General features: G+C 40.7%; 1 protein-coding gene across 1 annotated transcript; it reads left to right on the top strand.

Annotated features, from left to right (window-relative positions):
* Positions 1-1,208: 1,208 nt before the first annotated feature.
* On the top strand, positions 1,209-18,679 carry PABPC1 (poly(A) binding protein cytoplasmic 1). Its single transcript, XM_043879303.1, has 15 exons — positions 1,209-2,132; positions 5,198-5,391; positions 7,030-7,145; positions 9,400-9,539; positions 10,804-10,898; positions 11,248-11,385; positions 11,568-11,663; positions 13,895-14,167; positions 14,556-14,646; positions 15,076-15,186; positions 15,269-15,423; positions 15,967-16,051; positions 16,597-16,727; positions 17,315-17,408; positions 18,234-18,679. The coding sequence occupies exons 1-14, from the start codon at positions 1,940-1,942 to the stop codon at positions 17,405-17,407; spliced, it is 1,911 nt and encodes a 636-aa protein (XP_043735238.1). The 5' UTR covers positions 1,209-1,939; the 3' UTR covers position 17,408; positions 18,234-18,679.
* The last annotated feature ends 8,768 nt before the right edge of the window (positions 18,680-27,447 follow it).

Raw genomic sequence — 27,447 nt, forward strand, 5'->3', positions numbered from 1 at the left:
GCTGTAGGGAACAAAAGATGCTAAAGCTTTAAAAATTGTAAAGTACATCTCTTCTCGGCCTTTTGGCTAAGATCAAGTGTAAAAATTGTAAAGTTCAATACTACTTTGAAGTGGGATTTGTATGTTGACTTAATGTCTTTCCTATCAACTGGTATTTTTGCAATAGCCTTCCTATTAAAGCCCCCAACTAACTCCACAACTGTTGTACAGATTTTTAATACTGCGTTTAGGCGATTTCTAATTGTGCCTGGTTGCAAGTCTGTGAAGCCATGTACGACCGTGACAGACTCGCACTTTGCAGGAAAACATTTTTCTGGAGTCCTGTTCTCTGTTTCAAATTGCTGGCAGAAGTAGCACGAAATCAGTGACTCCACCCTAGCCTCTTAAGTGAACTGTGATCACGGTACTTTAAAAAGGGAAGCGGACAAAGACCTCAAAATAGTTTGCCCAAATTAAAATCACGCTGACCAAAGACAGCGCCCAGATGGGAGACCCGGGAAGAGTCTTAAGGGCTCGGAATGGAGAGGCCCCGGAGTCCGAGAGCCCCTCCGCTCCCCGGTCCTCTATTGGAAGCACGACCCAGGTCCGGAGCTGGAACGGTTGCGGGGGGCGGGGATGGGTGGGCCTCCGAGCGGGCGGCCGGGACGCGCGGCCGGTTGGGGGTCAGCGAGCGCCGCGGCCGTTGAAGACTCCAGCTCCCAGCAGGCACCGCTTCCGCGGCCGAGGCGCGTGGCGGCGCTGCCCGCTGGGACTCGTAGTGCGGTCTGGTAGGAGAACCGGGGAGCCAGCTTGGGCTCCTTTTCGCCCACGTTGCGGAAACTAGGCCTGGGGGAATCACGCCGGCCCACTCCCGCCTGCCGGCCCTAGGGGGCGGGGTGGGGGCGAGTGGAACGACTGGCTGCGGCGGGAAGAGGGCCCTTGGGGGTCGCGCACGTGGGGGGTAGTTAAGCGCCGAGAAACCCGGAAGCCCCGCGCACCGCCCACCGCCCTGGTGACGGCTCAACGCCTCTACCGGGTGGAGGTGGGGCGGGGTGTGTGGGAGGAGGGGCCGGCCCACCCGGCTCCTCAGAGAGCCGCCCGCGAGCCGGCCCTCCCCTCCCCTCCCCCACGGGTCCTACGCCGCGCGGGGCCCGCCCACACCCCCACCCCCGACCCCGGCGCGTGCGCAGAAGCCCCGCCCCTCCGCCCCAGCCCCACCCCCTACACCCGAAGCCGCTGCCGCCGCCGCCACTTCCTCTCCCTTCCTCTCTGCTCTTTTCCTCCTCCTGTTTTTCTCTTCCCTCCTCCCCCTCCGCCTCCTTGTCTCCTCCCCCTCCGGCGCTGACGCTCGCGTAGGGCCCTGGCGTCAGACGCGCGGGGGGCGGGGCGAGTGCGGCGGGGGGTATAAGTAGAGGGTGCAGGAGGCGGTGCTTCCCCTTCTCCCCGGCGGTTAGTGCTGAGAGTGCGGAGTGTGTGCTCCGGGCTCGGAACACACATTTATTATTAAAAAAATCCAAAAAAAATCTAAAAAAATCTTTCAAAAAACCCCAAAAAAAAATTTACAAAAAAATCCGCGTCTCCCCCGCCGGAGACTTTTATTTGTTTTTTTCCTTCCTCTTTTATAAAATAACCCGGTGAAGCAGCCGAGACCGACCCGCCCGCCCGCGGCCCCGCAGCAGCTCCAAGAAGGAACCAAGAGACCGAGGCCTTCTCCCGCTGCCCGGACCCGACACCGCCACCCTCGCTCCCCAGCCGGCAGCCAGCAGCCAAGCCTCCAGCGGCAGCGGATCGACCCGATTCTGCGGCCGTTGAGTAGTTCCCGATTCCGGTTGATTTTTGTCCCTCTGCGCTTGCCCCCGCTCCCCTCCCCCCGGCTCCGGCCCCCCGGCCCCGGCACTCTCTCCCCTCCTCTGACGGGAAAGGTCGCGCGGCCTGTGGCCCTGCAGGCAGCCGTGCCGAGATGAACCCCAGCGCCCCCAGCTACCCCATGGCCTCGCTCTACGTGGGGGACCTACACCCCGATGTGACCGAGGCGATGCTCTATGAGAAGTTCAGCCCGGCCGGGCCCATTCTCTCCATCCGGGTCTGCAGGGACATGATCACCCGCCGCTCCTTGGGCTACGCGTATGTGAACTTCCAGCAGCCGGCGGACGGTGAGAGCCGGGCCCGGCGGGCGGGCGGCCGGGCGGGCGGCCATGAGGCTCAGGCGGCGGCGGGCGGGCTAGGCCGGCGGGCCCGGGGGGGAGGGGGCGGGAGGGCATGTCACCCCACCCGAGGCCAGCGGGCAGAGGCTGGGGCGTCAGGACCCCGGCTCCCCGCGCCGGCCGGGGCCCGCGCCGCCGGCAGCCGCACGCCCCTCGCGCGCCCGGCCACTTCCTTTTCCGCGACCATTTTCTCGGCCTCAGCAGCGCTCAAACTTTAGGGTGATGACGCGCCCGGAGGGTGGGTGAGGTTGGGTTCTAACACGACGCGGTGCTCCCCCCGGTAGCGGCGAGATCTTGGGGGTGTCGAGCGCCGATCCCCTACTCCGGTAGTCGGTGGAGGCGCTCCCTCCACCCCCAGGCTCCTGCCGGCGCCCCAGGACAGGGAGGAAGTGCATTTCGGTGCTCGAAAAATACCACGTGTTGAACCCGGTAACCTCCCAGGCCCGAGGCCTGTACCCTGTCGCGGGTCCAGTCGCCTGGGGAAGCCGCGGGGACTTGGAATAAAGTTAATCTGGTGGTCGTCCTCAGGTTTCTGCGACCACTCTCACTAACGTGGTGTGACTGACGGCTCCAGAAGTGTAGATTACCAACGAGACGTTGCTTTGGGGGTTTTCCCTTAGTTCAGACAGTTCTTGAAGCAGCAAGTTCGGAGAGAGGGGATGTAGAAGATGACCCATCGTTTTCTCAGGCAGTTTAGTTAGTTTTGATTTTTAAAATCTAGTTAGTTTCGTGGTACTGGTAATTCGGGGTTTGTGTTTTTCCATTTCCTTGAAATCTCTCTGGTTTTGAAGGATTTTACTTAAAAATGTCATCCCCAATTTTGACTGTAAAATGTTGCTTGTGAGTGTAGTGTGTACTAGACCATTATACTTATGTGGTATTCTAGTGGTGATTTCCTTATAAAAGTGGTCCATTATATTCATACATCGTGGGGAATGATTGAGTGAAAAGTAAGGGATTAATTAGTTTGAATGTATGGGAAAAAAGATGCGATTAACCTTATATTTTTAAACAGTTCACAAAAATTCGAATATTTGGCAAATAGATATGTGGCCTGATGAGTTGCCAGGATTTTTCTTTATAGCTGAATCAATTGACTTGGAAAAGTCATTTTCACTTAATTTTATGATCCATTTTTGCCCTTTTTCCCCTTGGCTACTTGAATATATGTCAAGTATTATAAAACATACAGAATCTAGTTTTTGTAGGAAAGGCCTTGAAGGTGGAATTTAAAACTTTTATATCGTTAAGGAATTATTTTGTGATCAGTTTTTCACTAGGTAAAGTTAATACTGAGATTTGGGGGTAGACAGGCTGTTGGACCACACCAAGTTGTAAAACTGCACTGCAGGTTTTCTGCCCTTTGCTTTGTAGGCAGTAGTTCCAAATGCCTCTCTGTAAGGTTTCTTCCCAACTCTGATCACGTTTATCACTAAATGGAAGATCAGGGAAGGTAATTTGGGTGCAGATAATCACAAACTGAAGGGTTGATAGAGAAAATTTGAACGAACAAATTCTAGGAATGTGAACTTTTGAAACTGACTGTTAACAGTTTCTAAACAATTTTAAATCAGAAAAAAAAAATTTTTAATTTCTTGGGATTCTAAAAGTTGAACTTCAGGTTACCATGGTTACAGTACACTCACTGTGTATTATCCTCTATACTAATAGACCTGTACTGTCACTACTGAAAAGAAGGTAGCATTTTTCCATCTTCAGTTTATTTTATTCCTATATTTATACAGATTATTTTCTTTACAAATAATTAAGTGATTTTCCTTCTACTCGCCCCCTTATTTTGCTGCATTGGTGCACTTGTAGAATAGCTTCTGAAAGTGGTCAGTTTCCAATTTAACAGGAAAAGGTGACTCATTCAAAAGAAGCTCAAGCAAAGTCAGCTAAAAAACTAGGGGAGCTGAGTAGGTGTGGCCAATTGATAAATGAGCTGACAGCTGATTGTCACTATCTTCTAGAAACTGAAATTTTCATTTATAGAAAGAAGCGGCTGGAAAATTTGTTTCTCACTAACTTTACAGTTAACACTAGCATGGCATTTGTGAAAATTGATGTTTCAGAACTTCAAATGGACTGTGTGTGTCCCTTCTTTAGGAACTAGTCTTTTCTACTTAAGGATACATTTTTCCATTTAGAGTCCAAACTTCTTTAATAAGTGTTTTTAATGGTACAGGTGCACATGATTTGATCCCTTGTAGACTCTGAACTCAGATTTTGAAATTTTCTAGCACTCTCCAGCAGTAACTAATCATCAGTTATTAAGTAAATGATCTAAGATAAAACTGGTTTTATATGTATTAATAGTGAGTTGGACTATTGTAAACCAGGTTATTTTAAAAATTTTGTTAATAGCTAAATATGCTCAACTTCACATTAGTTTTTAAAGGCATGACTCAAATGTTTCTGAATGGATAGAACCTTTCATTTTTTTTTTTTTAACATGGTAGTAGGAAGTTGTGCCATGAGTCACTGAAATCCCCCCCAATAAGCCAGGAACTTTTTTTTAGAAGATGGGCTAGCTTTTGTGTAATACTGACAGGAATAAGTGATAAAACATTTTTAACAAGTAGTAGGGAATAAGTTAAAATGCTTGAAAATCTGTAAACTGCTCTGCTTGTGGATAATCTGTAGTTGCTTTTAGTGTCTTTTTATATTGCTTATCAAGCAGATTGTGAAGGGGAAATCTGTTTTTATAGTTGATCAGGAACAAAAAAGCACTTTTAAATTTCATGGCAATTAAAGGAAGAGATTGCTTCAGAAATACGTTAGTTCTAAACAACATGTCATCTGTTAACATATGGGAAATTTGGGATTTCTTGATACTTGTCTTTTTTGTGTTGTATGATATAAATCTAGACTGACAGGTGTAAAGTCCAGCCATCTTCAGTTTAAGGAAGTAGAGGGGCCATGTGCTCAATTATTCCTTCCACAGTAGATTATATTAAGTAGACTGTAAAAGTTTTGAATAATATTTACTTTGAAAATGTCCTTTTTTGCAGCGGAGCGTGCTTTGGACACCATGAATTTTGATGTGATAAAGGGCAAGCCAGTACGCATCATGTGGTCTCAGCGTGATCCATCACTTCGCAAAAGTGGAGTGGGCAACATATTCATTAAAAATTTGGATAAATCCATTGATAATAAAGCACTGTATGATACATTTTCTGCTTTTGGTAACATCCTTTCATGTAAGGTAAGCAAAAATGTGACAAGTAAACATAATTTACTGTTCATGGGGTTCTCAAGGCAAGAATACTGAAGTGGTTTGCCATTCCCTTCTCCAGTGGACCACGTTTTGTCAGAACTCTCCACCATGACCCATCTTGGGTGGCCCTGCATAGCATGGCTCATAGTTTCATTGAGTTAGACAAGGCTGTGGTCCATGTGATCAGATTGGTTAGTTTTCTATGATTGTGGTTTTCAGTCTGTCAGCCCTCTGATGGAGAAGGATAAGAGGCTTATGGAAGCTTCCTGATGGGAGAGACTGACTGAGGGGGAAACTGGATCTTGTTCTGATGGGCAGGGCCATGCTCAGTAAATCTTAATCCAATTTTCTGTTGATGAGCAGGGCTGTGTTCCCTCCCAGTTGTTTGACCTGAGACCAAACTATGGTGGAGGTAATAAGGATAACGCACAACCTCCTTCAGAAGGTCTCATGCACTGCTGAACTCTGCCCCCAACCCTCTAGCAGGCCATCACTGACCCACACCTCCACGGGAGACTCCTGGACCCTCGGGGCAAGTCTGGGTCAGTCTCTTGTGGAGTCACTGCTCCTTTCTCCTGGGTCCTGTTGTGGACAAGGTTTTGTTTGGGCCCTCTCAGAGTCTGTTTCCCCAGTTGTGTGTAAGTTCTGGTGGCTCTAAGGTAGGGTTAATGGTGACCTCCAAAAGGGCTTACTGCACCCAGAGCCCCTGCCCCACAGCAGTCTACTGCTGACCCATACTTCCGCAAGAGACACTCAGACACAATTCTGGCTCAGTCTCTGGGTCCTGGTGCACACAAGCTTTGTTTGAGCCCTCTGAGCATCTCTGACGGGTATGGGGTTTGATTCTAAACGTGATTTTGCCCCTCCTGCCATCTTGCTGGACTTCTCCTGATCCAGCATTCTGTTAACTCCTGTCAGAGCCTAAATAGGCCCCAAAGATGAAAGTTGGATAAGACAAGGTTCTTCCTCTTACTGAGCACAGTCATCTTTCACTAGATTATCAGAAGCCAAATTTGGAAGATAATTGGGAACACTGGTGTAGGTCAAAGAACCCTGTGTGAAATACTTGGTTCAAAACAACAAACTATCAATGGTGGAATTTGTCTAGTAATAGTAGGGTATAAAAATGAAAATAAAGCGAGTAATAAAAGAAATTTTAAAGTGATGCTAGTAAAAATATATCTAGGAATTTCTCTGGAGCTGTTGTGGGTAGTGTGAGTGACTGAACTGAACACTTACTACAGTGTTGTAGCCATGTGCTTAGTGGCTCAGTCTCATCCGACTCTTTGCAGTCCTTTGGACGATAGCCTGCCAGGCTCCTCTGTTCATGGGGTTTTTTCGGACAAGAATACTGGAGTGGGTTGCCAATCCTTTCTCCAGGGGATCTTCCTAACCTAGAGATCAAACCCGCATCTCCTGTACCTCTTGCATTGCAGGCACACTTTACCCACTGAGCTTTGGGGAAGCTACTTGTAGTTTATTCCTTAAGATAGCAACTGTGCTTTCTGTTAATGGATATCTTTATTTCCCAAACACCGAGGTAAGGTAGCTGACACGTTATCTGAACATTGGAAAAATCCTAAATCAGTAGTAAGTAATGAAAAATTGGTATACATTTTCCCCTAGGTGGTTTGTGATGAAAATGGTTCCAAGGGTTATGGATTTGTGCATTTCGAGACACAGGAAGCAGCTGAAAGAGCTATTGAAAAAATGAATGGGATGCTTCTAAATGATCGCAAAGTGTAAGTATAAATATGAAGTTAATCATACTTCAAATCTGTTTTTAATAGTTAAAATCAATTCATCCATTTTACAAGAAATATATTTGTGCTCAAAAGAGGTAACAGCTAGAGTGAAAATTAATAAACCATATCTTGGTAGATTTTACAATTGTCTTTTCTCCATAGTTACTATAACATACAAATAACAGGGAATTAATACAACTGGTCAGTATTCAAACCGAAAAGAAAAAGGAGAAGCTAGGTATACTGAAAAAGTATGAAATGCAGGCAGAAACTTAGTCATAATTCTCAAGGTAATAATTAGTCCATTTTATATTCAAAGCTGGGGCTAAAGTGATTTGCCTATGTTTTACATGCTGGTATGAGAGAGAAACTGGGATACAAATTCGTTGCATAAATTGAGAGCCCGGGGTAGCTCTTTACTGGGCCTTGTTGGTTGCTCAGTTGTGTCCTAACTCTTTGTGGCCCCCATGGACTGTCACCTGCCCAGCTCCTCTGTTCAGTGGAATTCTCTGGGCAAGAATACTGGAGTAGGTTGCCATTTCCTTCTTCAAGGGATCTTCATGACCCGGGGATCGAACCCAGGTCTCTTGCTTTGCAGGCAGATTCTTTACTCTCTGAGCTACCAGGGATTCTTTACTCCTACAACGATTGTTGTAATTGTGGTAATTTGGCTCGCTTTTCTGTGTGAAGATAAATCGGAAATCAGAAGTCTTCATGGTTTATCTTTTCTGAAATAAACTTGTTATTAAAAGTTGAAAACTTTTTAAATGACGATACTGATAAAACCTCTGTAAGGCTTTCTGCTACAGGTTGTAAAAATACAGGTTTTTATGAGCCCAAAGAAATTACAGATCTCAATTTTCTTTTATCTTCTATGCCAGTGGATTTTCCTTATCTGGGCAGATTCAGCCTTGAGGTCATCTTGTAAGTGATGTCTGAGTTCATGTTGCCATGTGAACTGGGGTAATGGCACACACAGTGGGTTTGGGTCTTAGAGGTCTGCTGCATCACTCTGGCATCTGTGGCAGGTGGTGTGGTCAGTCTATCCATGAAGGAGTCGTGCACATGGTGTTAGCTGTTTGAGTTCTGTCACCTGCTGGTTAAGGAAAGATTAGGAATATGTAAAGAGCCTCAAATATGGCTTAAGAAAACCAGCAACTTCTCAGTATGAACAATGTTTACAAAGGATAATTCTTAAAGTTAGTACATCTTTAGATGAGAAAAATGTTTAGCATCACTAGCATTTACAGATGAAAATATCTTTGGCCTGTCAGCAATGGTTTAGAGGAGAAAATGGCTACCACTGGTGACAGTCTAGATTAAAGTAAGAACTTGATTTATTGCTGTTTTCTGAGTATAAAATGATATAACCCTATTTTGGAAAGCAGTTTGTTAGGTATAAACTTAAAGTTATTTATATAACCTTTGAACTGCTGTGATTTCTACAGTGCTATCCTAAGAACAAGTAACAGTCTTGTAAAGTTATGGCATTATTTATAAAAGCAAAAAGTTGTGCTGTCCACGATGGAATATTATGTTCCCATTGAGAACATTTATAAAACAATTGCATGGAGAAACACCACCATGTGGGAGGAGGGAGATGAGGGGTGTTCTAAGGGAATAAAATCATAGGTATCTTCTCTGAAAAGAAATTGTGCTAACTTAAACACAGAAAACAAAAAGACACTAAATTCAGTCACGTTCCGGGTGGAATTATCTGAAATGGATCTTTACTTTGATGATGTTTATTCTTGTATTCTGTAGTGACGTACATATTACTTTTATACTGGGGAAAGTCTTAATTTTTAAAACATTTTTGTTGATAATGTCACAAAGAAATTCGTCCCAGGCTGTTGGGTGTATGAGGACAGAATTCAGTAGCATAAATTTCTGTTTTGGAAGAAGCCATGTTGGAACAGCAGTGATAAAAGTTTTGTCTCCTCACTGGCCTGTTCCATGCATACTTCCATTCCATTGCATTTCTGGACATAATCTTCTGAACCCAGGTTAGCTAGAAGGACGGCAGAGGGGTATATTAGGGAAAATATCCTTTTTTGTGGTTATAGTTGAGAGGTTTGTTATATTTGGTGCTTTTATTTTTTCAGTTAAGACCCTATTTCTGCTTTATAGTGTGCTCCTTATTAGAGATTCTGAAATTAGCAGTGGCTATTACAGAATCACCTATCAGGCTTAGTTAAGCTGAACTTCATAAAGTAGAACCTAATTTTATAGTTCTTACATATTTTATTAGATTTGTTGGAAGATTTAAGTCTCGTAAAGAACGAGAAGCAGAACTTGGAGCTAGGGCAAAAGAGTTCACCAATGTTTACATCAAGAATTTTGGAGAAGACATGGATGATGAGCGCCTTAAGGATCTCTTTGGCAAGTTTGGTAATGTGTCTGAATGAAATTTTTATATTCACATTGTTACTTTTGGATAATATTTTATACTGAAAATAAATGAGACTTCATGGTACTTAAATTTTGTAGTTAATTTGGATTAAGCTACTGATAGTCCATTATACTAGCATATAAGTAAAATTCTATCCAGTTTAAAGGTTAATAGCCTTGCGTTAGCACAGTAAGTTGTCACTGTAATTGGAACAGCCTTTAAAAGGTTTTGCTATGTTAAGAAATTGTGCTGGATTTATGCACTAACAGATCCCATCTGATCAGAGGCATTGCATGTGACACAACCAACTTAGGTTGGAATGTAGTCTTTAATTATGGGTTAGGAAAGCTGGCCAGCTTTAGGATATTTGGCCAGTCTCAGCATCATGTTTGAGCAATTTAAAATAATAACTTTGAATGATCCAGATTTTCCAGTGAAGTGTAACCAGTCTCAATTTAAATAGTTGTGTAGCTAATCAGAAGATGAACCTGACATTGTACTCTTGCAGATGATTTGCTTGCCCCTTAACTTTGCTTTCCCTTTTAGTTAACTTAAACAGGTGTCCTGTTTTTTTAAGAGCATTTCAAATCATAAAGAATTAGGAAATGTAATACTTGATTATTGCCAAGCTGCCATGCCACATTGAACCCTCTAAACAGTCATATCTGTGCCCATAAATCTTGCAGATTCTCTGTAATTAGATGTGATTTTTTTTTTTTTAAACTTTTCCCCCACCTCCCTAAAACAATACCCAGTTCAGTTAGGTATTTTATTGAGGGAGCTGGTGGGGGAGAAGTGTGTCTTCAGAAACATGCCATCTCCAGGTGCCTCTGTCTCATCTTCCCCAAAGGTCAAGGCCTCTGTTTCCTCTACTCCCTGTTGAAAATCAAGTGGGCCAAGGCTTAAGGAATTCTTAAGAAAATCAAGTTGTTTTAGAACAATGCATCTGTTTTGTACTAAATGCTAAGAATAAATTAACTTTGTTACTTAAACATTTGTCTGAAACATACCTCCTTAAATGGAAGGAGGAATATTTCAGAGAAAGAGTTTACTTAGCTTCTTAGAAAAAATAAAGGGTCTTTGAAGAGAATGTTTAGTGCCTGTGATAGGAGAGAGGGTAAAAGGAAGAATAAATTTCTGGAGGTTTGGGATTTTTTTTAATCCCCATTTTTATATTCTTTTCCGCACAACTTTTTTTGAAACTTTAAATGTATAAACTAAATGTTGTAGGGAATATATTTGAATCATTAAATTTTTTTTCAGGGCCTGCCTTAAGTGTGAAAGTAATGACTGATGAGAGTGGAAAATCCAAAGGCTTTGGATTTGTAAGCTTTGAAAGGCATGAAGATGCACAAAAAGTAAGACTTAATATATACTTATCAGAGGCAGTGTGGGTTTTCCGTATTTTGTAATAAGAAATGGGGGATATAAAGTTGAGTTGCTCTTGCATCAAAATACACAAGCATACCGCTGGCCAGTCTACATGTTGTTTTTCACATGTATTGTTTTGAATTACTTGCATTTCATGTATTAGCTTTGAGAGTATAAATTGAAAACCTATATTATGTCTTAAAACCCCAAAGTTTAGTTTTTGTGATGGCTTGTTTTTTATCTTTAGCTTTTATAAACTAACAGATTTTCTTTATTGTTAAAAAATGAACTTACATATAGTGCAAGTTAGTAATTAAAATTTTTTTTTTCCATAAGGCTGTGGATGAGATGAATGGAAAAGAGCTCAATGGAAAACAAATTTATGTTGGTCGAGCCCAGAAAAAAGTGGAACGACAGACAGAACTTAAGCGCAAATTTGAACAGATGAAGCAAGATAGGATCACCAGATACCAGGTTCATTTTTTAACTGAACAAGTAAAACTAAGGCAGGAGTGAGGAAGCCTATTCTATATTCATTTCAGTTGCTGCCAGGCAACCGGAGGGTGTGAGGGGAACAAGGAAAGGAAACGGGATAAGCTAATAGGAAGTATGTTTAAGTACCACTGTGGTTTTCTTTTTCCAATTTTTTTTTTAAGGGTGTTAACCTTTATGTGAAAAATCTTGATGATGGTATTGATGATGAACGTCTCCGGAAAGAGTTTTCTCCATTTGGCACAATCACCAGTGCAAAGGTAAAGCATATGATGCATATCTTTTTTTAAGATTTGAGAAAAATCTGTGCTCGTGGATGTATGTATATAAATTTTATATTTCATACTGGAGTGTTGTAAGAGAACATGTTGTAAGAGAAATGTGTTTATCCTTTATGTTCCCTGAAAAGCATTTAAATGGAGTATTGTGCATCCATTTATTTTGAATGTATGAAGAAGCATGCATGTTTTACAAAGGAGAGTCTTTATAAAAAGTCCTTTTTAAAAAGAAGTCCTTTGTGGATCACTATATCACTGTTAGCAAGGAGATAAACAGTTTGGCAAGAATTTATTCTGAGAGAGGAGATCTTCATGTTAATTTGATAACACTTGCTGAAAAAACATTGATCAAGACAGAAAGGTGACAACTCCATGCTAAAGTCTGGCGAAGGACTTGGTTGGCTGTCCCGGATATTTTTCCATGCTTGTATACTTACTGTATGCATATAAAGTTTTTATAAAACAATCATAGTATACCTATTCTGCAATTTGTCTTTTTATTTTACAGATCTGGATACATATTTATCTCAGACCTTTTCTCATTTTTCACTAAGGGCTGACTGTTCATGGTCTAAGTGTACCATAATTTATTCTGCTGTGCCCATATTATTGGACACTTGGGTTACTTGCATGTTAACACTATTAGATATCTTTGCACACATACATACCAGTATTTCTAAAGTCCTAGAGTTGAAATTGCTGGTTAGTGGGTATGTATATTTAATATGACAGAATTGTTTAAAAAGGCTGAACAAACTACTACTAGTCTTGTCAAGTTAGTAGAAAGTGATACACATCTTTTTAAATGAGACATGCTATTTATGTGTTTACTTGTTTAGCCTATTCTTTGCCTGTTTTTACATTGCATTGTTTATTGATTTCATAGGGAGAATTTTATGTCAGCTGTTTGTTTTATATTGCAAAAATTTTTTCTAGGTCTTCCATTTAGGACTTGGGGGTCTTGTGTCATCTTAGATTTTCCCTGTATTTTGCATTTTTTGTTCAGAGTCAGAATCTTATCTGGCAATTGGAATTGTTTCAATGTGATGTGAATATAAGCTCTACGTTAATTCAGAATTATCCCGTTGTACCATATGCTAGATAGTCCAAAGTCCATCTTTACCCAGTGTTTTAAAATGTAAGCTTAACATCCCAAATTCCCATACTTGCATGGGTATATTTCTAGACTCTTTCTGAGATGTAACTGACATAAAACATATTCAAATGTACAACATAGTTGTTTGATATTTGTGTATACTGCAGAGTGATCACCACAGTAAGTCTAGTTAACATTTATTACCATAGATTAAAAATATTTTTTTCTTGTAATGGTAACTTTAAAGATTCACTCTATACAACTTTCAGATAAGTAACTCATATTAACGATAGTTCCCACACTGTCCCTATACATCCTATTCATTGCGTCCCTCGTCATTGCTTCCCTGTGACTTTATGCCTAGGAGTTTGTACTTTTAAACACCTTCATGTGTTTCCCCAAGCCCGCTGTCTGTGGCAGCCACCAATCTGTTCTCTGTATCCCTGAGGCCAGTTTTTTGTTTTGTTTTGATTCCACATTTATGTACGATCATGAGTCTGTTTTATTGCTCTTCTGTTTGTTCCTGTGTCACTAGCATGCTGTTTGATACAGCTGTATAGCATGCTTATATGTAGGTCTACTGAGTAGTTCATTTCATTTCCTTACTGCTTGTTTAAAAAATCTTTGGAGATATTGTGAAGTTTTCTGAACGTTTATTAACCCCAATATTTATGGCCCTTACGGTTGTGAATGGGAAATTTTAATTGTAAAATGAGACTCAACTGCTCCCTCCCCTCAAAGAGTAATATAGCATCTTGTCAGCTTGACTTGTTAGAATATAGAATAGTCAGATTTTAATTGTGCATTTTTCTAAATTTTTTACTAAGTAAATTTAGTAGGCTTTGAATGTATTTAGAAATTAAACCTTAATATTGAAAATCTAAAAACCTTAAAGTTTCTGTTGTGTCTCTGCCTCTCTACGTTTGCTTGGCTAGGATAATGCTTACATGTAGTTTACCCTTAGTATTTGGATATTAATGGGAAAATTGTGGGGAAAATGATGAAAGTATTGACAGGGTTTAGTTAAGTGTGAGTTGGTGGCTCTAGTTGATACTGTTCTTAATGCCTCATCCTTCCATTGCATTAATTGTGTGGTTTTTTAATTTTCTTTCAATAGGTTATGATGGAGGGTGGTCGCAGCAAAGGTTTTGGTTTTGTATGTTTCTCCTCCCCAGAAGAAGCCACTAAAGCAGTTACGGAAATGAACGGTAGAATTGTGGCCACCAAGCCATTGTATGTAGCTTTAGCTCAGCGCAAAGAAGAGCGCCAGGCTCACCTCACTAACCAGTATATGCAGAGGATGGCGAGTGTAAGAGCTGTGCCCAACCCCGTAATCAACCCCTACCAGCCAGCACCTCCTTCAGGTTACTTCATGGCAGCTATCCCACAGGTAGGTTCTAGAAGAGGACAAAAACCTCATGAAGGTTTTCCTGTTTCGTCACCTTTAATGTTTTGTCTCCTCCCCACCCCCCCACCAAAAAAAAAGAGTAAAGTCTTAAGATGAAAACATTTGAGATGTGAATTATGATTGGATTTGAAAAATGCATGCTATGTACTGAGTCACTTCAGTCGTGTCTGACTTTGTGACCCTGAGGGCTGTAGCCCACCAGGCTCCTCTGTCCTTGGGATTCTGCAGGCAAGAAAATGGGAGTGGGTTGCTGTGCCCTCCTCCTAGGGATCTTTTCCTGGAGTGAGGACCTGTTAAATATTTTGAACATGCATAATGTGTTGTATTATTTGCTTTTTCTATGATTGATACATTTGCTTGCTTCCTACAGACTCAGAACCGTGCTGCATACTATCCTCCTAGCCAAATTGCTCAACTAAGACCAAGTCCTCGCTGGACTGCTCAGGGTGCCAGACCTCATCGTAAGCTTTTTTTTTTTTTTTTTTAAGTTGCAAAGTATTTGAACTAAAAACATAAATGAGGCAAATTAGTTGTTATATCCCAATGGTATATTAGCTGTTGCTTTCCGTAATTTATAGTTTCAGGTGTTCATTTTGGGCATCTTTAGCATTTTGTTCTTTAAAAAGAATCTTAAAATGTTCGTAAAATATATGCTGGTTTGATTTTTTTTTCTCTTTTTATCACAAGTTTGAGAATGCATCCAATTCCATTTCATATTTTTATGATCTGATACGAGTGGCATAAAAGTCTGAAGAAATGGCAGATAGGAGCCTAAGCTTTTAAAAAATATACTTGTTTATATTTGATCATTTTTAGTCTTTTGTGCAAATCTGAAAAAGCAAGATGAACAGTTTTTCCCAGTTAATGTATGTTCATATCTTTAAATGTAGCATTCCAAAATATGCCCGGTGCTATCCGCCCAGCCGCTCCTAGACCACCATTTAGTACTATGAGACCAGCTTCTTCACAGGTTCCACGAGTCATGTCGACACAGCGTGTTGGTGAGTCTTAACCCTTCCCATGAAAGTTGGTCTCCAATTGGAAATACGAAGATAAATACAAAAAATGTTTCTATTTTTTTAGCTAACACATCAACACAGACGATGGGTCCACGTCCCGCAGCTGCTGCTGCCGCAGCTACTCCTGCTGTCCGCACCGTTCCACAGTACAAGTACGCTGCGGGAGTTCGCAATCCTCAACAGCATCTTAATGCACAGCCGCAAGTCACCATGCAGCAGGTGTGGATTTGAGGGCTTCTTTATGATAAAGATGACAGTCCTTGATTGCAAAGACTTTGAGGACAGCTGTGTGATGTGTGAGAGCTTAAGCTATCTAGAACATCTTGTTGAAGTCCCACTAATGGCTAGTATGTGAAAATATGTGCTATACTTGAGGAACTAGAGCATTGTTTTCCCTTCTGGAATTGCTTATGTGATTTGAGAGTTTTATTTGGCATAGTTGTAAGAAAGGGTGAAATAAAGTTTAGGTTGTAAGATTTGGCTTACTGTTTTTTTGGTTTTTTGACCCCTGGGACCAAAATTGTGGTTGATTATACTAGAAGTACGGTTCCAGAGACTACTCCAGATAAAATTCAACATCCCTGTGCTTATAATACTTGAGCACTTAGGTGTTAATAGCTGCCTTAGGCTGCATTTTCTGGTTCACTCAGCTTCTCCTGTTTATGTTTAGATTATAGTCTTTATCCAGTTATTTTCCAGTGATGACTGTGTTTGTGCTTGTCATTACTTCTGTACTTAGGAGTTTTCCCATTTTCTTTCTAGCCCGCTGTTCATGTACAAGGTCAGGAGCCTCTGACTGCTTCCATGTTGGCATCTGCCCCTCCTCAAGAGCAGAAGCAAATGTTGGGTAAGTACCTTTGTCCCACCTGGTAAATTACAGTAAGAGACTAGAAAATAGGAAGACACTTAGACTGCCTTTGCACCTAAAAATGACAAATTAGGGTGGCGGGATCTGAATTGGTATGAATGATTACCATGGCAGTTTGTCTGCCTAACTCATTAAAAGCCTGGAAAACTATTTAAATGTTGCCTTTGGTGGACAGGGTAATGGGGCATGACTTGCCAGGTATCCTACCACATTTTCTGAAGGAGGAGTTTGAAATTTGAACCAAATGAGTAAGCCACTTTGGTTTTGACTGAGCACAGATTTAACACATAGCTTCATTTCATCTTTGTTCGGCAAACTGATGCTTCCAAGAATTAATTGCCTTGTGGTAGATCTTAATCCATTTTATACTGATCATCTCATGAAAGATACTGAAATGGTGGATTATGGGTTCACATTTATTTGCTGTATATGAAGGGTTCATAAACCCCAGTTTTACTATATAGTAGATGCCTTAAAAAAATTTTTTTTTGATTGAAGGAGTTTTTGAATGTTTTTGTTCCTAGGTGAACGGCTCTTTCCTCTAATTCAAGCCATGCACCCTACTCTTGCTGGTAAAATCACTGGCATGTTGTTGGAGATTGATAATTCAGAACTTCTTCATATGCTTGAGTCTCCAGAGTCTCTCCGTTCTAAAGTAATTTAAATTTATCATTTACCTACCAGCTTCTTATACTACATATTCCAGGATGTTTTGTAGAACATTTATAAGTGCTTTGTACAAGTCACGCACAGTTCTAAGAGGTTTATAAATATTAATTGAAAATCCTAATAACTATGGTGCTGTTACCCCTATTTTATAGACACAGACAGGAAACCTGAAGCAGAGAGAGGTTGAATAATTTGCCTAGTTGCTCAAAAAGCAGCTAGTGAATGGCAGAGCTCGGCTTCAGATCCAGTCACTGTAACTCCAGTGTCCATTAACTCTTAGCTGTGCTCATCTGTATTTAAGAAAGGGATATTTGCTGATATTTCTGAACTTTGGGGGATTTTTGGTGGGGAGAGAGTAGGAAGTACAAGAAGTTAATAATTCCAAAACAGTGGTGGAATAGAGCCCAAAGGATACAGATGTATAGTTGGAATGTTGTGTTTTTTTTTCATAACAGTCATTAACACTTTCATCTGAGGAAAGAAGTTTGCCTTTGTTGGACATTTGTAGGTTGGCGGTTTGAAGCTATCTTCTAATTACTGTTTTTCAGAACCAGTTTGTTTTCGTTTTTTCAGGTTGATGAAGCTGTAGCCGTATTACAAGCCCACCAAGCAAAAGAGGCTGCCCAGAAAGCAGTTAACAGTGCCACCGGGGTTCCGACTGTCTAAAGTGAGCCTGCCTTGCTTGTCTTTCTTATTCTCACAGTTTGAGCATGTATTGAAACGTAGCAAAAACTCGTTTTATCACTAATCCAAATGCATTGCCAGTTTTTCAAAGAGAAGTAAAGATACAGAGGAATTAACTACCTGTTAACCCTGGTATAGACTTGAATTTTTGAGCTTAAGACCCCTTCAGACATTTTGTATAGTAATTTGTGTTAAACGGCTGTAACATGGATTGGCCCTGTGTAGATAGCTATTCTTGAAGGACTTTCATAGCTTAATACATTTTCTTGGGTGGCAGTGATGAAGTTGTTTTTTGGCCTCTAATACTGCCTTTCATTACCCCCAAGAAATAGGGTGATATAGCTGTGTAGCCAGAGCCAGGCGCGTACAAAGCTTTCCTATAAAATAGGAAATAGCTGGGGCTGTGCGGGCCATGTCCCGCGTGGAAGCTCCTCTCCCCGCTGTCGCCGTGGGAGAGCCGCCCCGCAGCTGGTGAACTGGTGCAGCCTGAGCAGGGGTGCTGTGGTTCGGAGAGCTTCACAGAGACGGCTCTCAACAGGCTGAGCTTGCTGAGGGCTTGGTCCTCAAGTGCCAGTACTGGTCCTCTTACTTGTTTTTATTACAATGCTTGACATAACAACATTGTTTAAATTTAAGGTGTGCAGCATGTTAATTGGATACATTTATATATTGTAAAATATGACTGCCATTATAGCTATAATTAGCATTTCTGTCACCTAGGTAAATGTCCTTTCTTTTTAGTGGTTGGAATCATTATGTTCTGTGTCTTAAGTTTGATGACCATCATCTCTTTTCCCCACATTTACAGATGATCAGGGACCATGAGAAGAAACTCGTGCTTCACCGAAGAAAAATACCTAAACATCGAAAAACTTAAATATTATGGAAAAAAAACATTGCAAAATATAAAATAAATAAAAAAAGGAAAGGAAACTTTGAACCTTATGTACCGAGCAAATGCCAGGTCTAGCAAACATAGTGCTAGTCCTAGATTACTTATTGATTTAAAAACAACAAAAAAACACAAAAAAATAGTAAAATATAAAAACAAATTAATGTTTTATAGACCATGGGAAAAAGAATTTTCAGCAAAGTACAAAAATTTAAAGCATTCCTTTCTTTAATTTTGTAATTCTTTACTGTGGAATAGCTCAGAATGTCACTTCTGTTTTAAGTAACAGAATTGATAACTGAGCAAGGAAACGTAATTTGGATTATAAAATTCTTGCTTTAATAAAAATTCCTTAAACAGTGCACAGTGATGTTATGCTATTTTATTTCTCTTTGTAATTGGCTTGGGAAAATAAGTGATAGTTGGAACTGACGTTAAGAGCCTCTTTCATAACAAAGATATTGTTTTTCAAAAATTTATTAGGTTTATGGAAGAGACATAAGACAATGCCTCTAATGCATTTTATGAAGTCAGATTTCCATGTGATTTCTTTTGAGATGATTTCAATATATGATATATGATATGTTAAGGTTTCTAGGCTGGGAGATAGCTTTTAAACTATCACTTATGTGGTATAAAACAGTAATAACTACTGTGTTTGCTGGACAGGAAGGTGTAGATAATATAAAAATTATACTAAAAACTAGTTACATTAAGTGTACTTAGGATTAGTTTTAAGCCTTAATTTTATAGACTTGTAATTTGACTTATTGATTATTGCGACTTAACTCAGTATAATACCTTATCATCCAAAGTACTTTTAAATAATGAAGATAATAGGGTTTCTCCATTGAGAGAAGTGGATTTAGAACATCAGGATTGGGGCCTGGGGCATACACATTAAACAGGTATCCCTGACAGTTTCAGTGTGCTTTAGAGAATGATCTGGTTTCAACTCTTATTTCATTCTCTACACACTACTGCCAGAGTTTGCTTTGTGAGTTGCATATCTGATTATCACCATGCTAGAATTACCTCAACTGTCTTGCCTTTGGGAGCAAATAAGTCTAAAACTTTAGTTATGACAGTGCCAGCCCTCCCTGCATATTGAAGCCTTAACCATGCTTCTGTACCTGGAATGCGTTTCACCTTATTCTGAAACTCAAGATACACAAACCCCACTTCCTGCCTCATGGCTTATATCATGCACCTAGTAGGCATTATTAACATGATGATTTTGTATTTTCCCTGGCTGTAGTCCTATCCTGACTGTTGAGATGAAAACAGTTTTTATGAATCATGAAAGCTTTCCTCAATGCTTAAAGAAGGCAGGGATATATCTCAATTTGAATACAGAATGGTTCAAGCCTTCACATTTTAAAGGAGCAGCTTCTAAGATGTCTTGAGCGAAAGTTCTCACAGTTGAAAACCATTCCAGATCTAGAGTCGCAGATAGTGTTCACAGACAGTAGTTTGCTTTGTATGTTGGATAGCTAGAATTCAGTATTTCTTGTGTGATACAAAGATATCATTTGATTTTGAAATGTCTGTTTTCTTAGAGGAAACAACAAAACAAGTAGATGTCTGTAATCTACTTATAGGAGTTGACATAGGAAAAAAATGTTCATTGTTTGATTGTGTAAGTTTACCTACTCAACCAAAAGTTACTTGCCACCCACAAAATCTTTGTGCACACAGACCAGTCATCTGTAGATGGCACAGAACGTTGAAAAGTGAGTCACCTGAAATCCACATGTTTCCAGCTGAACTAAAAAATGCCTTGTTTCAGCTCTCAAAAACAAGTGTCCGTTTCAAGGCCTGCTTGTGTCTCATTTTGACATTCTCGTGCTATGTGTGTCTGTGAGCGAGTGTGTGTATGATTTTACTGTTAAGTGGCCCCTCTGGAGAAAATCTATTTGGGCATAAGTTACAGAGCTGTCAGCTGTGGGTTCAGTGTTAACAATATATATTAAACAAGGTGTATTTAGACAGAGACAAAGCTGTGTGTCAGTTGATGAAAATGTGGTCATCAACTGGATGGTATAGGTACCTAACCTATTTCCCCTAGGAGCAGTGATTCAGTTATTTACTAGTTTCAGTGTTAGCAAGACTTCAGGAAACAATCTTCACAGATGATAACTGACTATTGTCTGATAAATACATGGCTGAGCACTCCTGGTACCTCAAACGGTAAAGAATTTGCCTGTATTCAGGAAACCTGGGTTCAGGCTCTGGGTTGGGAAGATCCCCTGGAGGGAGGGCATGGCAACCCACTCCAGTACTGCCTGGAGAGTCTAGGCTCCAGTCCATGGGGTTGCAAAGAGTCAGACATGACTGAGCACACCCAGCTTCAGGTAGGATTTGAAATGAAGCACAGTGAAGGATACTACTGTATCCTACAAGGCTTACTTAACTGCTTCTATTGACAGGAGATGATAATGGCTACTTGGAAACTGCTTTTTTAGCTTAGAATCTCCTTTTCTGTAGCATGCGTACTAAGTTGCATGGCTAAAACAAGCTACTGTATCTTGTTTACAGGATGCTACCTTTGATTATACCTCTGTCAAACCAATGGATCACAAATGAGTGAAATTTTAGAGAGTACTTTGAAGTTTTCTTACTCTTGATGTAAAACCATGGTCCCTAATTTGCAGTGAGTAAATGAAGACCTGGATAGCTGTGCTTAATAAGTGCATTTTTCCTGCAAGACCAGTTCTCATGGAAATGATCAGGTTCTGTTCAATTTTGAAGCCCAGTGGGTGGAGCTGGCCATCTCTGCCCCACCCTGATGGTCTGACGCATGCTGATTTGCTGGAGATCAGTGCCACACAGATGAGTTCTGGTCTTTTTTCTAGGCTTCACATGGAAGATTCTTCACATTCACAGAGTCAATTAGACAATCTTAACTGGTTGAACTTAAAGGGTTTTTAAGTTACTTTGATAACATCTCAGGTGTTGCTTTGTCTTCTCAGCCACCTAGTTGCAAGTGTTAGGTGTAAAAGTGGCAGAATAAGAAGAACGCTGATTTTAAGTGTTGCCTTGTTTACTTTTCTGTCTGTCCACAATTTTAAGTTTGGGGGCGGGGTAGGGGCAAATTGTCTTTTCAACAAAGAGTAGTGGTGATGGTGGTTCAGTCTCTTAAGACTCTTGTGACTCCATGATCTGTAGCGCATTAAGATCTGTACATGATCTGTAGTCCATGGAATTTTCCAGGCAAGAATACTGAAGTGGGTTGTCATGCCCTCCTCTTCCTGGCCCAGAGATTGAATCCAGGTCTCCTGCATTGCAGGTAGATTTCTTTAGTGACTGAGCCACCACGGAAAGCCCTAACAAAGTTAGAAAAGCATGCAATTTACTTTGTTACTGAAAACATCCCCAGAAAGCCTGAAACAGTTTGTTCATTTATTAGCCTAACCTGACATTCTCCCTATAGAGAGGAAGCTCTTTATGTTGGAAGGCAAGAATATTTTTTTAGATCCCACAAAATACATAGCAATAATTGATAAGGTATATATGAGCAGGTGGATATGTGACTGGTGATAAAGTTTTGTTTCTATGTGCTTCCAATCCCAAGTAAGAAAAAATGTACTTGGAATATCTTATTCTGATATTTAAATCTCTAAGTAAATATGCCAGACTGACATCCAAAAAGTCTTTTAATCGTCCCCCAGATGTTAATATTTCCCAAACCATTGAAACCTAAGATATTTTGACCGTTTTTTTTTGAAGTAACAGCATAAAAAGTTCTAAAAATGTAAAACAATGAATCAGATACTTCATTGTATGCTAGACATGGTTTTTAAATTTGTTACAGACCTCATTTTTTGTAAATAATCACTTAACAAATGTTGGTGATTATTTACAATACCGATTATAATACAGTGATAATTTGGTGGAACAGTTAATTATGGGCAACAACAAAAATTGAAATGAGTGAGGAATGGAGATCGTGTGCACTAAACAGTTATGGGCACCTGTGTGGAGCAGGGATTCTTAAGATGGGCGGAGCATTTGAAAAATCAGAATTTTTTTTAAACATTGAAAAGCTTGTTTTTGAATATTGAGTATGTGCTACATGTTGACGTATCAAGTGAACTCTACATGCACTATCTCATTTAGTTATTAAAACCATCCCTAAGTTAGATTCAATCGTATATTCTCATTCTACAGATGAGGAAAATTAAAGAAGTTTCATGACTTGCCCAAAGCACATAAGTGGTAGTGAAGCTTGGATTTGAATCCAGACCTACAGGCTTTACAGTGTATGCTCTTAGGGACTGTGTAAACTGCCTATGAACTATGAAAAAGTGAAGTTCCATGAAATCTCAGATGCTTAGGCTACCTTCAGCCTAGGAGACGGGAGGTGAGGAGGTGACGGGAGATATCGGTGCTTGAGAGTAAGGCAAAACAAAAATGCTTTTCTGTTGTCACATTTTAGGGCAGTCAAAAAAACAGGGAAAGAGAAAGTCATTCTTTACGAAAATGAAAAAGGACGTCTTTAACCAACCTGAGCATAATTTTAAATCAATCCTTTCTTCTGAGCATCTCGGACTGCCTGGGAACATCAGACTTATCTTTTAGCAACACTGTGATCATTTTTCTGAGTTTGTTCATATTCTCATTCTAGGTTCCCTTGGAATTATAAATGGACTTAACCAAAACCTTTTAATTACCCTAAGAGTTTTCATAAAACTTGTGGAACTAACCTTCTGACCCTGTATTGTATTGTGCCGTGCGTGCATGCTAAGTCACTCAGTCATGTCCAGCTCATTGTGATCCTATGGCCTGTATCCTGCCAAACTCTGTCCATAGGATTCCCAGGCAAGACTGCTGAAATGGGTTGCCATTTACTCCCCCAGGGGATCTTCCTGGCCCAACAATCAAACTCCTATAAATCTCCTGCACTGGCAGGCAGATTTTTTTTTTTACCACTGAGCCACCTGGGAACATACCAACCTTTTCTCAACAGTTATTAGCAAATAGATAAAAATTGCTAATTGGCTGCTGCTAAAGAAGAAATTTCCAACAAGTTGGGTATGTTTTATTTAAATAACCTGCTGTTAGTAAGTAGCAAAACCAAATCTAGAACTCCAGGATCTGTGACTCGAGTCTGTGCTATTAACTTTCATTTTAATTTAGCTTTTATTTCTCTTGCTATTCCTTTATGCTGAAAAAAATTCAGCAGACAAGAATTCTTTGAACTTCCTTTCCTAATTACATTAATGGATAATAACTTTTAGAAACAGAGTCAGATCACTGAAGTGATGTCAGAATCGTGATGATCTAAGTCCTTTTCTCTATCCTTTTGAACAACTAACCAGACCACAAGAGGACAGAAGCGCCTCCATACATGACTCCAGAGGACGCACCAGCCCACCTGTGCAGAGATAACAGGTTCTAGTAGGTTGTGGCTCCAAGGGGTATGATGAACCTACCCTACCCACCACCACTTGCCATGGATTGGGGGGAAAAGAGCCCAGAGGGTGCAAAACTGGGTGGATGGTGGATATCCACCTGCAAGAGAAAGCTGGTGGAAGTCTGGCCTGCCTGGGGAGATTCTGTCCAGGGAAGCACATTGATTGAAACTGCCCACCCCGGCCAGGCACCATAGTAACCATTTCCATGAGCTGTTTTATGATAGGAGATCCTGGTAAGGAATACGCAACTAATAAGCCACCACCAACAGGAAGAGTTTGGGAAAGGTCGAAAGGAGACACACCGTGTGTCCGTCCGCTTGCCAGAATCCCTCTCACTTGCATCCATCTTGGCTGAGTGATGCGTGTGCCACCAGGAAAGACTGAGTTAGAATGATTGGCCAAAGACCACCCGGAAACTAATCCCATCACCATAAAACCGAGACTGGGAGCAGAGCTGTTCTGGGTTCCCTCTACTGCTTTCCACCCAGGTGCCCTTTCCCAATAAAATCTCTTGCTTTGTCAGTACGTGTCTCCTCGGACAATTCTTTTCCGAGTGTTAGACAAGAGCCTGCTCTTGGGGCCCTGTAGGGGGGCCTCCCCCTTCCTACAACAATTCCAGCCTGCCATCAAAGCAGCATACACACAGAGGTAAGTTCGGAAGAGGGAAGAACTCACACGGGGCCCCTTTCCCAAGGAGGGTGCAGCAAGGGGCTGGGCTTTTCGTGAAGGCAGTGGTCACCTGTAAGGCAGAGGAGGTGGAAAGTAGTGACCTCACTCATGGAGGAGGTGGGTGGAGGGCAAAAGTGGTGAGTGAATGCCCGGCTACCACAGTTGTGCAGGGTTTAGCTGGAGAAACCCATCTCTCCAGCAGCACCAGATTTCTGAGGACGGACCTCTGTGACTGGAGAGGAAAAAGAAAGGTAAGGATATGAAAGAATATTAAAGAAATGCATTTCCTGTCTGTTTCAGGACTTCAGCAGGACCCACAAACCTCTGAGAGTATTCCACTCAAGGCTTCCCCCACCAGGCTGTGGTGTGGGTACACTCATTGCTCCCAGTGCCAAACCCACCTACACCCCACTCTACTGCCAACTCCTTGTCCACATTCCTGAATCCATCCCAAGACCCAGCTCCAGTAGGCACACAGGTGCCCAGATACAGGTCAAGTTCAGTGAGCAAGAAAGAAAGTCACAAACTTGAGCTTTAGAGCCACAGTCCAAAATACAAAATAAAGGATTCTAATAGCCAGCCTGTTGAACTCTAAAATCCAAAGAGAACATAAAATTTTGGTTAAGAATGTAGGTGGGGTTCTGTCACTCCATTGTGTCTCTTTGCAACCCCATGGACTGTAGACCACCAGGCTCTTCTGTCCCTGGAATTTTCCAGGCAAGAATGCTGGATCTTCCCAACCCAGGGATCAAAGTTGTGTCTCATATCTCCTGCATTGGCAGACAGATTCTTTAACCACTGTGCACCTGGAAAGCTAAGAAGGTAGCTGCTGCTTCAGTTGCAAAAGCAAGAGTACATACCTACAAACATGAATACTTTAACGGAACACAGACACATAAGATTGCAATCTAACTGATAAAGAACTTCACTTTAATGAAAAAATTCAGTGAGCTACAAGAACACTCAGGGGGCTTCCATGGTGGTTCAGTGGTCAAGAGTCTGCCTTGCAATGCAGGGGATGCCTGTCGGATCCCTAGTCCGGAAAGATCCCACATGCTGCTGAGCAACTAAGCCCAAGCACCACGACGACTGAGTCTGGACTCTAAAGCCTGCAAACTGCAACTGCCGAGCCCGTGTGCTGCAGCTACTGAAGGCTGTGTGCCCTAGAGCCATGTTCCTCCTCAAGAGAAGCCACTGCAATGAGAAGTTTGTGCACCACAACTAGAGAGGGGCCCTTGCTCCCTGCAACTAGAGAAAACCTGTGTGCAGCTACGAAGACCCAGCACAGCCAAAAATAACTAAATAAAATTATATATATATATGGAAATTCAGATAATTCAATGAACTTAGAAATAAAATTAATGAACAGTTTTTAAAATTAATTTTTATTTTATATTTTTATGTTTATATTTTAAATTTTTTTTACTTTACAAATGTAAATATATTTAAATTTTTTATTTTATTTGTATTTTATATTATAATTGTATAGTTGATTTACAATGTTGTGTTAGCTTCATGTGTACAGCAGAATGGTTCAATTACAGAAGGAATTCTTTAACAAAGAGATTTAAATTATAAGAAAGAACCAAATGAATTCTGGAGCTGAAGAATTAAATAGGTGAAGAATGCAATAGAGAGTATCAGTAATAGGACAGACCATATGGAAGAGAGAATAAGTGACTTGGAGAATAAAAATACAGAAATAATTCAGTTAGAAGAGAGAGAACTTAGATCTAAAAAGGGTAAAAAAAAAAAAAAAAAAAAGACCCTGTGAGAGCTATTGAATATGAAAGGCAAGATTAATTGGTGTACCAGAAAGAGAAGAGAGAGAGAAGACAGATTATTTAAAGAAAAGGCGAGAACTTCCCAGAATTTGGACAAACATACCACAAAGCTAATAGAAAAGCCTATTACTTCAATGCAAAAAGACCTTCTTCAACACACATTACACTGAAAACTGTTAAAAATCAATAATAAAGAATCTTAAAGGCAGACTGAGAGGAAAAAAGGTAACTAACAAAGGAACCTCCATTAGACTAGCAGTGGATTTCTCAGCAAAAACTCTACAGGCCAGGAGTGAATGAAATGACACATTCAACATGTTGAAAGATAAAAAATGCCAGCCAAGGATACTTCATCAAGAAAGTTATCCTTCAGATATGAAGAGAAATATTCTCCTACACAAAAGCTGAGGGAGTTTACCACCACTAGACCCGCTTTGCAAGAAATGCTGAAGAGTTAAGTTGAAATTAATATGCTAATTAGAAACATCAAAACATACAAAAATATACAATATTCTGGTAAACGTGAAAAAGAATTAGAAAACTCAGTAATGGTGTGTTAGGCATTTAGCTATAGTATAAATATTAAAGGAAGAGAATATTAAAAAATAGCTACTATAATTTGTTAATGAATATATAGCATAAAAGAGCCAAATTATAACATCAAAAATATAAGAGGAGAGGAGTAAAAGGGTAGAGCCTAATATAGATATACGAAGGTAAGTTGCTATCAGTATAAAATGGACTGTTTTATCTGTGTGGTGTTTTAAGTAAGCCTTATGGTAAACACAAAGCAAAAAATCTGGAGTAGATTCAGGAGACAAAAGGAGGGGAGAGGACACCAGCATGGAAAATCACCAGTGGACACATGTAGGCAGAAACTGAGGGGAAAAGAAACAATGGAGACACAAAATAGCCAGAAGTCTAACAATAAGATGGCAGTAGTAGGTCTTTAGGTATCAGTAATTACTCTAAATATGTGTGTTGAATTCACCAATCAAAAGGCCAAATGGCTGGATCAATTAAGAAAAAAAAAACAAGACCCCAATATGTTTACTGCCTGAAGAAGATTCATCTTCAGCTGTAAAGACACACAGGCTCAAAAGTAAAGGGATGGAGAAAGATATTTCATGTAAGTGGAGACCAAAAGAAAGCAAGGGTAATCATACTTACATCAGACAAAATAGACATTAAATCAAAGCCAGTAATGAGACTAAGATAGTCCTTATAATAAAGGGGTCAATACATCAAGAAAATACAACA

Source organism: Cervus elaphus, chromosome 21, assembly GCF_910594005.1.
Source record: "Cervus elaphus chromosome 21, mCerEla1.1, whole genome shotgun sequence".
NCBI classification, from domain to species: domain Eukaryota; kingdom Metazoa; phylum Chordata; class Mammalia; order Artiodactyla; family Cervidae; genus Cervus; species Cervus elaphus.

Bases quoted from the DNA above. Each gene is read 5' to 3' on its own strand.
- PABPC1 (XM_043879303.1), top strand. From the start codon at position 1,940: ATGAACCCCAGCGCCCCCAGCTACCCCATGGCCTCGCTCTACGTGGGG. The intron at 9,540-10,803 runs GTAATGTGTCTG...ATTTTTTTTCAG, and splicing joins GGATCTCTTTGGCAAGTTTG to GGCCTGCCTTAAGTGTGAAA. The intron at 15,187-15,268 runs GTGAGTCTTAAC...CTATTTTTTTAG, and splicing joins CATGTCGACACAGCGTGTTG to CTAACACATCAACACAGACG.